The 12,190-nt window shown below is 42.5% G+C and overlaps 1 protein-coding gene across 5 annotated transcripts in view; it reads left to right on the top strand.

Moving 5' to 3' along the window:
• The window catches only part of ERBB4 (erb-b2 receptor tyrosine kinase 4), a 576,015-nt gene that overhangs the window by 479,499 nt on the left and 84,326 nt on the right, over positions 1-12,190 (top strand). For all 5 annotated transcript variants that reach the window (XM_039554927.1, XM_039554926.1, XM_039554924.1 and 2 more), the window contains one exon: positions 3,758-3,943. In XM_039554927.1, the coding sequence (XP_039410861.1) occupies positions 3,758-3,943 (186 nt within the window). The remainder of the gene's footprint in view (positions 1-3,757; positions 3,944-12,190) is intronic.

Here is a 12,190-nt window from a genome sequence, read left to right as displayed (position 1 = left end):
AATAACATTAATGTCATTATTTAATGTTACTGTTTAAAACAGGCTTGTGTGTATAAATCACAGGAGTTGAGCTTAATGGAGCAATAATGTAACCACATTCAAAAGGGGCAGAAGAGAGGAATGATGGACGTGACATGATTTCTTTATACAAAATAGCACGTGTGAGAAGGGTAGGACTGAGCTGAACACAGATGAACTGAAGTCACCTCTGGTGAGGCTGGGGGGACACAACCATGGCCCTGCCAAGCTGCCTGCAGGCTTAGCTGCCTTCTGCATCAAGGTCTTTCTTTGCCAGCCTTCCCCTCAGATACTGTGGCACTGCAAGGGCTGCTGTGAACAGAACATACAAGCCCAGCCTTGCTGTGAGTAGCCCATTTGAGCCCCTGCAGTAACCCAGCCCCAGCTGGGCATGCTTAGCACAGCCTGCATCGTGAGCAGGCTGTACTCTAGAGCTGTGCTGTGTGTGGCTGCCATGCACTGCTGTAGCCCATAATACCTCAGCAGCAGCAGCATGAAGAAACTCCAGAACCAGTTTGGCTGGAGAGTTACTCTAGTGATAACTCACTGCTGCTGCTGGCAGGCCAGGGAGCGTGTCGGGTGACCAACAGGAACCTTTCAAAGCTGTCACTGCTGCTGTCGTTTCTCTGATGCCACTGTGAGCACATGATGTTACAGAGACTCTGGTTCTTGGGGGAAGATGAAGTGCCAGATCTTAATAATTTCTCTCCCCTCCATCCCTTTAGTATTTCAACCATCAAAGGAATTTTTTCAGGAGAGAAAAGTAAAGTGATCTGGGGCACTGTTTCCACTTGTGCTCCAGACTTCCCATGTAACTCTGGACAGAAGGTTATACCCTTTTGGTACCTCAGTTTTTTCTCCATTAAATTACAATTTCAAACTCATTCCTGTAATTGTGCCAATTGAATGTAGAGACAAGAGCTGCAGACACAGAGCTACCAAAAGGTCCAGGCAATTGCAGAGGCTGGTTTTGAGAGATGCCAGTGCCACCAGCCAGGTTTGTGAATTTAGGTGCCTCACCTGCTTAAATGTTTTAGACAATTATATTAGGAACCAAGCTGCCAACTTGTATTCTTTGTTTGCTGAACAGATTCTTAAAATGCTGCTAAATCATAATGTTTCTGTTGTTGTTGTTTGTCTGTTTTGTCTAATTAGTCTCTAGCAGAACAATTGCAATCTCTTTAAGTTTGTGTTTGTGCTGTGCTGGATACACATAGCCCTGGATTTAGTTCTTATGCAGATGCAAGTTCAATAAAAATAACAATAGTTTTACTAATGAGGGTAACTATGTGAAGCCAGGATTCATGCTAAATTAGTATCCATTAGTGGCTTCAATCTATAGTGAAGATTTCCTTGCTCTCTGTTGTGTGTCTTAATTCATTACGGAGAAGTCCATAATATTTTATAAACAACATTTTTACTTCTTTTTCCTGAAACTCTTGCCCAAAATTATTGGAAAAGCATGTGCTTTCCTGTAACATCATAATGAGACAAATGCACTGCTTGCTTTTATTATTGTGTAGAAGTGTTTTTCCTTTGGACTTGGATAGACTTGGCAATGGAGAGTAGCTGGAGACTAATGGACACAAGCTTCAAAGCTTTCTGTCTGGGCCCTTGGTAGACCAAAAAACAACAAAAAAATTCTCATCTCTGTTCTAATCAGTCCAGATGATAAAGAAAAGAACTCCAGCTCCAAGCTCCCAGGGAACCTCTTACCTTGACTCAGAGAGGGAGTGGGCAGCAAGTGCTATCCCTGTATGCATCTGCAGGAGAAAAATGAATGGGGTAAAAAAGAAAAAATGAGGCAGGGCAATTTTGTGCTCTGGAAACTGGATAATTCACCAGTCTACAGGTATTTATTCTGTTGGCCTTTAGGGACATTTTCAAGTCACAACAGAAGAAAGGATAAAATTTTCAAGGAGTCCCCATACTTAAGAGTTAAGTGAGTAGGAACTGTATTAATTTGAATGTGAGAAAAAATAGTTAAATTCAGATCCTTTTCTAATTTGTTGCATCAGAATCTTTCTCAGATCTGCTCCTCCATTATCCCATCAAATAGCCCCTATTTATTCATTTATTTATTTCTTCACATACATTGAGGAAGAAAAGGGAAGGAGTCGCTCCCCCCAGTGAGGACCATCTGCTCTTTTCTTACTGGAAGGGAAAAAACCCTACAATTAGTGTCTTGTTCATCTTTTTGTTTTACCAAAAAAAGAGGGGGAAAGAAAGTAAAAGAACTATTATGCAAATATCTGCAATTTGGTTTCAAATATTCTTTGTACTATGATGAGCAATTTCCTTTAATACAAACTCAGCCTACTTGCCAGAACCCTTTTTTTTCTTTTGCCTTAATATAGGGAAGGGAAAAAACCCCCCAACTTTTATGTTCCTCTAGTGGCAAATTTGTCTCATCCTTTTTTTTTTTCTTTCTTTCTTTGGCACTATTACAGCTGTTATTCTGTAAGTTGTCAGAAAGATGTTAGATAGGGTTTTTTGAGGAAAAAAAGAAGATGGCCAAAATACCCTTACATAGCCACAATTTCATCTCACTTTTCATTGTTCCATTGCCATGATGAAGTGGCCTTGGAATGTAGGACTCAGTGAGAGAGAAGAGCTTTGTCCTTGCTACATTTGAATGCCAGTTGCTTGTGATGGCAGCGTTACCTCTAAGAGCACTTATGTACAGTTTTTATAAGGAGCTCCTGTGCTACTGATCAGGGGTATGAACTTTAGGGTCAAATAGCACAGCCAAGATTAAACCTGCTGGTCCTTGGTCCTGGACCAGCTTGGTATCTGAAACCTAGTGTGGTAGCTGAAAACTTCATATGGTCTGTAAAAGGGGAAATAAAGTCTTTTCTGTGTGAGAAGCTAAAGTGTGGAAAAAACCAAAATGAACTCATCTAAGATCTGTTGGGAGAGGACATGGAAGAATCAGAAGCTAAGAGGCTCAGATTTAGAAAGCTGCTGCTTCCTGTAGTGATTTACTTGTGAGTGAGGAAAAAGGGAGGAGTGCTGCTGCCCCTGGGCTACAACTGCACAGTCACAGCCCCGGGTTTAGGCTCTGCTGTGCCTAAACCTAAAGAGATGGTCATGTCCCAATGGCTTCACTAGTCTGCTGACTTTCAGAAGGACTTAGGAGCATCAGGCACATTGGAAAAGCCACACTAAACCTCCTGATTTTTAACCCTTTGCAGGCTGAACTTCAGAAAGCATCAATCAACATACAACTTCACATGCTTAAATCTCTAAAACACTGAGAATAAATTCTCTGATGTGTGCTCTGATTTTAGCACAGTTTCATCAAATGCCTTGCCACAAAATCATCTTGCTGTACGCAAGGGGCATAGTTTGCTTGCATAACATGAAGATGATGCCCGATGGATTGACCATGAGTTGGGAAAACATATTCAAGAAGCAAAACTAGGGGAAGTAAAACAAGACAAAGGAGACCTTTAAGTAAAGTGTGTCACACCTACATCTTTGTTTCTGTGGCTGCAGCAGGACAGGGAACGTGGGGCAGTGCTGAATTTTAGATTTGTGCAGATGGTCTGACTCTTGTTTTGTGGGACTCAGAACATCAAGTGTGCATTACATCAGACTGGAGGTTCCCTAGGTATGCCTAGCACTGGATAGACAGGAATTCATGGTGCTCAGGGGACACTGATCCCCTTCAGTCACTGTTGTGTGTCAAGTCTTTGAGCACACTGGGGTAATGTTTGGGTCACTTTTATTGTTGCAGGAAGCTCTCATCATGGCCAGCATGGACCACCCACACCTGGTGAGACTCCTGGGCGTCTGCTTGAGCCCGACCATTCAGCTGGTCACTCAGCTGATGCCTCATGGCTGCCTCCTGGATTATGTCCATGAACATAAGGATAATATTGGCTCCCAGCTCCTGCTGAACTGGTGTGTCCAAATAGCTAAGGTATGTAGTTCATGTTGGGGTTTTTTAATCATTTCTTATCATTTTCATAACTGGCTTTAAAACATGACTTTGGTTTTTGTTTGCATTGGGTTTTTTTCAGGCCTGTTTTTGTTTTCAAGAAGGTTGGGTAGTTCTTGAAATACACGCTATTTTGGCTGCTTACAGTGTTATAGATGACTTGTCAATATGTGAACCAAAGTGTTTTTCTTGACTATCTTTCCAACTCAGCATTAATGAGGGATGGGGGTTGTTTTCAGAGGTGTGAGTGAAGGAAGAAGCCCCTGTGTGAAATCTGGGACTGGACACAGGGTGATTTTTCAGCCTGTTCTGGTGTTCACTGTTCATATATACTGATTTTCAGCCCTTCTGGATCTGCATTGGCAGTTAAATTCTGATATGCCATCAATTGTCTGCCCCCACGCTGCCAAGAAGATAAACATCTCCTTCATGTCACTCCTTGGGTGGTTGATCCCGCTGTGTTTGGGTCACAAACTATCCTTGGCACAATGTTTTACAGCTGGTTTTAGGTATGTTTAGGTATTCAGTGTTGTACTAAGAACAAGTACTCAGTGCTAAGAAAACCGGTTGCAAAGAATAACAAGATCTGACAGTGTAGAAGGCCATAAGTTATCCATTTTAAAGGCTCTTTTGAACAACTAGGGTTGTTTACAATGAGGTTACTACAAGTGACAATCTGGAGACTGCTTTTTGCATTGAGTTATTTGGAAGTTGTTTAAAGTTTTAGATTATTTTGATGAAAATGCTTGTTATAAATATGTGCCACAGACTGCTATCTTACATTAAATCTGCAGCCTTAACTGAATTTCCTACAACATCTTTTACAAACTATTACTTCAAGTTGTAATGTTACTCTTTTAGCACTGAAGAGAAACCTGGAGATTCAGCAATTGTTTTGCTGGACCAAACATCAAGTAAACATTTGCCTCTTTTAAAAACTTAAATACAAAAAATGTTCTTACAAAAGTAAGAAAATGTAGAAATTCAGCTAGCCCTGCATTGTTCTTCAAGAAGAGCAGAAGTTTGAGAAGCATCATGAATAGGGACTGTTTTCTTTCCAGAATCAGATCTGTTGTTAAACCTTCCTGAAGGAGGGAGTAGATGAAGCAGCCGTAGTGCTGAGTAGAGGGGCTGGTCCATAGAAGAGGTGGGGAGAATGTAAACTCCACAATCTGACATTGCAGCATTTTGTCGATGTGTTAATACCTTGTGCTGTGGTGGTAAAGCAGCCAGAGTTTCTGGGGAGTACTGGAACACACCGGTGGGATTTGCCTGTATGGAGATGTGCAAAGGTTTATTTAGGGCTGATACCGGACCAGGGAAGGTGGAGAGAAAATCCATATTCCTGTTTGAGTCCTTTTTCTCAACACATCCTCCTTCCCATCTGTTCTCCACTCTTTTGATTGATAGTGGCTGTTATCATTTAATGCAAAACATTTACACAGTGGCATCCGTGCAGAGGTAACCCTCCATCATTTTCGCTTTGTGTGTGTGTATGGCCCTTGACTCCTTAGACCAATGGCTGTGCTGGCTTTGCTGTGGACCCTGTAGTGGAGCAGACAGCCTGATCCACAGCTTACAGAGCTGACAGATCAATGGGAGGGCCTGTGGAAGGCGGGTCATGGCTTTCCCACAGTGATTCTTACCGAAGTGAAGCAGCTTCTAAACTGATGGCCATTATAAATGGTTTCAGCTTAATGCAGGGTTTGGATTTATGGACATGCCCTGGAAAATTGTTGCCTGCTGCTTTTCTGTGATGTGGGAGGAGAAGATGAGGTATCACAGATACGTGAGATCTGATGTGGTAACCAAGCAGTGCAAAGAAGTGAGCTCCTGCATGTAATAACAACTGATAAGGCATCAGGAAGAGAAAGGGAGTTCCTTTATAATAAAAGGTGGCCTATTATTGAGACAGTTTAGTGAAGTTCAGCTAGTTTATTGAAAATTAATTAAATTTTTCTTCTTCTGCATCACAATAATCGTGTCAATTGGCGTTAGAGGGTGTACACAAAAAATTGTTTCAGAGATGGTAAGAAGAAAAATCTTTGAGATTACCAGACAGGGAATCCCCGTGTCCCAGAAAGTGGAATAAAAGTAATACTCGTTTTCAATTAATCTGTCACATTTGACAGTGTCTAGGAATCAGTCTGCTGCCTGCAAACAGGAAAGGTTCAGTTTGCCTTGAAATAGACTGATCTCCAGAGGAATGAGTGCAGAAGGCAGCAACAGGCACAAATTTGCATTCACTGCAGGAAAGGTCTATGTGTGTATCCCATATTCACAGTGTATCCACTGTGCCTGTGTTTTAGGTGCTGCTGTATGCTTGAGAATGTCTCTCCACGTGTTGCTTTCCTAGGCTATGGGGAACGATTCGTTGTGTCTTTCTGAAAGGCACCAAAAGCATGATTAGCAGAGTAGTAGGAGACAAAAATTGTCAGTGACTTCCCAATCCTGTTCTCTGCTCCCTGAAGCAGCTCCTGGTACCTTTTGCTAGATGCACTGCTCTATCTTCACCTTCCCTGTTTTTATGGAGAGGATTTTCCCCAACAAGAAGAGGACTGAAGGCACTGGAAATGCCTCAGATGTGAAGTTCAGGCTGATTTTTACGAATTGTTTAAAATCAAGTTGCTGCTGCAACACAGTCCCTCCCTAACTGCGCTTTTCTCCATCTGCCAGTGTGCAGGCACTTATTTATCGAAGTCATTGCTTCAGAGTTCACTTGTTCTGCCAGGCTGTTCATTTCCATATGTCTCTACTTCTGTACAACTAGATGCAAAACTAGTTAGGCACTATGCCTGGTTGCCAACCCACATATGGCTCTGGAGATAGCTTCTGAAGGTTGATGACAGGGCAGTTTTAAAGTATTATCTACTGCCAATTGGAAAAAGCTTAGGTGCTTTTTCTCTTTGCTTATACAGATTGTGTTGAATTTATTCTGATGTTACATCATTGTAGGGTAATTGTGTTCTCCTTCCAGAAGCTTTAGCTTCTTATTTTATGGATGAAAGCTATAAAAATAGAGTAGCCCCCAAGCATTCTGCATAAAACATGGTTGTTAGACAGCAGCTGTGTCTAAGGGGGCTCTTCCCTTCTGCTTTCCAGACACACAAGGCATCTCCTGGTGTCTCACTTAGATGGGGACTGTCTTGCTTGGAAATGAATGTTTAACCTTTTAGCTCTGAGATCAGCACAGCAATTTTTTGTGGAGTTTACTGTCCAGTAAAGCAGTGAACTGTGCTCATGTATCAAAATACTTTGTCGTGGGAGCAAGAGTGTCCACCTTGGTGACCTCAGGGTATGGAAGGATGGAATAATACTTCATGAACACCCATAGTATTGGCTACTGGAGAAATTGATTGAAACTCAAAATCTGTAAGGATGGCACAAGCCTGGAAATGAATTCTCAGTAGGTGAATCACATCCTTCTCAGCCAGGGTGTGACAGGTACACATAAGTCAGGAAGATTCCACAAACAAACAGAAAAAAAGTGCTGTGTGCATTGATATTTCAATGTGTTTGATGCAGTTTCTCTCAGCAAGGGCTGTCCCAACACACCCACACACACAACTTGGAGGTGTGAGGATGAGGACATTCTTATGGAAATGCCTTCAAGAAGGGAAGACGCATCTGCAGGGTTTTAGTCAGGAAAAGTTGGTTACATTCTGCCACTGGGTGAGGTTACCTAAGGGACCTGTATTTTAGGCTGTATCCTCTCTCTGTTACTCTAGTGGAAAATAAGCTGGAGTTCTGTTGTAATTATGATAGTGGGCCTTTGTGCTGTGCTTAACTCTGTCTCTCTCAGGGCCTTACAGAAATGCTGACTTCAACATAGGCCTGGGCAGTCCCATCTCCTCTTTTACTGGGTTTTTTTTCTGCTACAATTACGGTTTCATTCTGCTGCTGTTAATTTGCGTTACATCTGCACTCCTTTTGCTGAGCAGTGTTCAAGAGCAGAGGAACTTTTCCTGCCCCAAAGAAGGCAGAGGAAGCAAACTTCCTAACATGAGGCAGCTTGCCTATGATCACCTAGTCTGTGGAGGAGAGCTCAGCTCTCCTGGGCCTTAGCTGGGGCCCCATACTGTTCTGCCCTGTATCCCCCAGGGGCTGCCAGACGTGTTTTTTGTGTTCTGAACTATAATAATTCTTTTATAACCCTTTAGAATGCTAACAAGGTAAAGCATAAGTTACAATGGAGTGTCGTGGAAAGAAAATCAAGTACTGCAGGGGATTACTTTTTATACCTTTTCAATATAAAATAATTCTCAAATTGCCTTAACTAAAGCCCTGCACAGCATCGGTTATCCAGGTATGCAGGAAAACAATGTTTGAAAACACTCTAGGAAGGAAAAAGAGAGAGGAACTTGGGGATCAAATTTTAATGAAGCAGTTGCACGTTTTCAAGTCTGCTGAGTGTTATTCCAGCACACTTGGAGTCATTGCTGTCTCTAAGGTTTCCCTTCCAGAGGTACAGAGCTGCAGCTGGAAGCCTCCAGGAGCCACCAAGCTAAAGGCTCTTGCAAAGCCTCCTTGCTGCTTCTTTCTGCCGCCCCATTACCTGTCCTGTGTAGCTGGTGTGCATCCCAGGGCTCTGTGCCCTCCTGCAGTTCTCTTGGCCAAGGAGGGCTTGTCCTGAAGGGGCCTCTCTCCATGCCAGGCTTTCTGGGAAGGTGTATTTATTACTGCACTTCTCAGCTGGGTGTAAACTCACAGGCTGTGCGAAGTTCAAAGGATTGATGTTGATTTTTGCAGCTGAGAAGCTGATCCAGGAGCATCCTAAATCCAGTGGGTTTGGGCCTGCACTCCTCAGGTCAGGAGAGAGGGAAGCTCTGAGCAGGGAGGGCAAGGGGGCAAGTGAGGTTGCACTGTGAGGTGAGGAGCCTTTCTTCATCCAGACTTGATGGATTAGGAGCAACTTGTTAGAGACAGCTTTTGTTACTCTGCTACAGATGGGATGAGAGAAAAGCTGTGTGAAACAAGAGGAATTGGGGGTAACTGGACAGGTTGGGAAGAGGTGGAGGACAGTGGCTGTGGTTAAAGGTCTTTCTTTTTCATTAAAGAAGCCTACCCTACAGCTCAGTGGCTATTCCATCCTGGAGTGAGCAAAGGAGCTTAATGACAGTCATCTATCAGCTGTCTGCATTTTAAGCTTCAAGATGTCACTCTTCCCAGAGCTCCTTGCTATGACAAGGCTAATTGTACAATCCTAATGCCATTCCAGCCCCTCCTGACGTGCTGATACTGGCCAGGACCAGGGCCAAGGGCTGGGATAATTATCGCTGCAAGCAGGTCCATTAGCATAAATGTAGTTTGCTAATGGGGCTGTTCCATGAGGAAGTGCAGTGTACAGAAGAGTAGGATCTAAACCAAGGGCTATGAAATTAAAACCATATTGAAACAAGGCTTTAATTTTGTGGAGGAGCAGAATCAAAATATATAGGGGAAAGTGTCATTTTCCTCTCTTGAATCCCTCTACAATTTCCTTTTCCTATTCCTATTCGTCATGACTATTTTTCTCACTCAGCTGGAAAGCTTGGATATTCACAGATGGAAAGGAAGGATCCTTTTCTGGTATCATTGGAGAGCTCTCATTCTCAGAAAACATTACACCATCAAGTCTCAGAGGGGCATTACCCAACCTTGCCCATACCCAGGGACTTTTTGGTACCCTGCTGAGTGGCTCCCAAAAGTTCATAAAAACTTGAGAAGCCCATGCAGCAAAATTCAAGTGGATCTTGCAGAGTTATTCATCCCAGCTTTTAATTTCTAAGTGGTGGAAGGGTTCAGATTTCTTTCTTGCTGTGATGAACTGGGCTGTCTTGGGCTTATGTGAGACAATGAGGAAGTTTCTTTTGATCCTCTCAAATATCTTTTTTTTTTCCATGCAAGGCAGGGCAGTAAGTAAATGTTAGAACTTTGGTCTTCACGTCTGATCTGCCATGCTCAGATTGATGTGGGCACCTTGAGTGCAGCTATTGCAAGTAGGCTGAGACAGAGCATCAGAGCCTGGTGCCCTTGCCTTGGCTGTGGTTGGAAATAATTCTCCGAATAAATCAGAGAATTGATCCTATTAAAAACAATTGCAGCATCTGTGTACTTGTGTGTTTCCTTGACGGGCACAGTATTTCATGTTTTTCTGCATAACTCTGTGCATATTTACAGAGAATTCTGCACAGTTTTCTTCCCCTTTGTCCACCAGTCATTTCTTCTGCAGTATCGAACTGGTTTAGTAACTTTTCTACCAAACCCAGTAGTCCACAGAGGTTTCCTATATGGAAAGGATTAAAATGAAGGCAAGCACGAGAAAATTAATCAACTTAAAAGCTGAACAAGTTCTCATTTCCCTTTCTCCTTTCATATCAGCCAGACTGTTCACTCACTAAATTCCCAGTCTTTCTTTTGCTGTAATTTTCTTTTACTTTCTTTACTTCTGGTTTTCCCCTACTTTCACAGTGCTTTGTGTCAGCGCCTCTTTCCTGCTTTTTCTCCAGTGTCACCATTTCTCCTTCCCTCTCATTCCCTGGCTGCTTGGCTCTGTTTCAGCGGTACCTGCTCCATGCTCTGAAGGAGCACAGAAGCATCGTCCCTGCCACCCATCAGAGTTCTTATGTTGTCTTGTCTCACTCCAGGGTTTGGAAAGGACTCAGTTCCTTCATTTGTCTCATAATCATAAATAATAAAGCGCGGGGTTTTGAAGGTTTAATGCCAGCTAACTGATGGCTGCATGAACCCCATGTGCCATTCTAGTTTGTGGGGGATGGATATTGGAGGCTGGAAGATTGCATCAGAACCACAGGAACAAAAATGTAAGATTGCCATATATGAAAATTATAAATAAAAATTATAGAGGTACCTTACCCCCACCTTTGTGCTCTGACCTCTGATTCTCTAAGGCTGTTTTGCATGTGCTGATAACCTCAGTGTGATAGTATTTGAGTTCTTTATGGCCTCCAGTGTGTGTATGTGTTTGTCATTAGCTCCAGAGCTGGGGGGAATGGCTCAGCCTTGGAAGGGTGACTCCCTCTCTCCATGACAATGTGGTGAAGACAAGTGTAGGCAAACCTTGAAGCTCTCCGACAGCTCAGTTTGCAGGGGGATGCATGTGAAGGGTGTGGGTGATGGCAAGGGCACAAATGGAGTCTGGGACAAAGCAGGTATTGGAGGACTAAGGTGAGGTCAGAACCACTAACCCAGGCATGGCTGGATTTTACCCCTGCGCAGTGTGGCACATCCTGGAAGCGAGCTGGGCCCTTTGTGCTGCCCAAGGTCCTGGGAGCAGGGATGGGTTTATAGTGGGTTATAATCCTACTTTCTCCAGTCTTAATTTGACTCCTGGATTATCTAAGTTCTCTCTTCCCTTCTCCCTAAAAATCCAGTGTTCCCAAAAGCGTGGTTCATGATTGTTAGGGAAAAAAATCAAAGCAGAATTTCCAGTCATTTACAAATCACATCAGCCCTTGTGGAGGCACAGAAATGAGCGATGTATTGCACAGAGATAGAAAATTTATTGTTTTGTTAAATGAAAGGTGCACTTAGCCCTGACATTTATGGGGTTTCTGATATTAGAGACCTGACAGCCCCGGGCTACAGAAGCTCTGGAGGCTTTGCCTTGATGCCCCAGTGTTCTCATCAAGCACACTGAGCTGCATTTGGGGACATGGAACACACTCAACATTAGATTTTCCCTAACAGTCCCCAACAGACTGGCTTGGGAAAGCATTATTGAAAACCATTCTTAAATCAAATTCAAGATATTATAGGAGCCCCTACTAGGGTCTGTCAGGATTTCCATTATAAGCACATATTTTTCAGGTTTATAACTCAACCATAAAACTGTGCAGGACTGTGACTTAGCATAAAATGTCTCAGCCCAAAGCTTTTATTATTATTCCAGAAATATATGTGTTTCGCTGTTTTTTAAGTTGCAGAAGTTCAGAAACAAAAGCTGGATTATTTTCTCTATATACCCATAAATTAAAATGCATTTTCCCTAGTGAGTACCTTTCTCTCAACATTGTATTTTATAACAAAACTTATGCTGCTTGGATAGCTACAATAAAAAACAAGGGCCAAGGAACAAGGAATACACACACACACACACACATATATATATATATAAATAAAGAGTGTTATATAACAATAATAATTATTATGATAGTTATTATATATGATATGTGTTAGTCTATACAATAGGTATTATTGTATAATACTAATATAGCATGTATTATTTTA

This window comes from Corvus cornix, chromosome 7 (genome assembly GCF_000738735.6).
Source record: "Corvus cornix cornix isolate S_Up_H32 chromosome 7, ASM73873v5, whole genome shotgun sequence".
In the NCBI taxonomy this organism is placed as follows: domain Eukaryota; kingdom Metazoa; phylum Chordata; class Aves; order Passeriformes; family Corvidae; genus Corvus; species Corvus cornix.
This window is presented reverse-complemented; position numbering and strand designations above follow the sequence as displayed.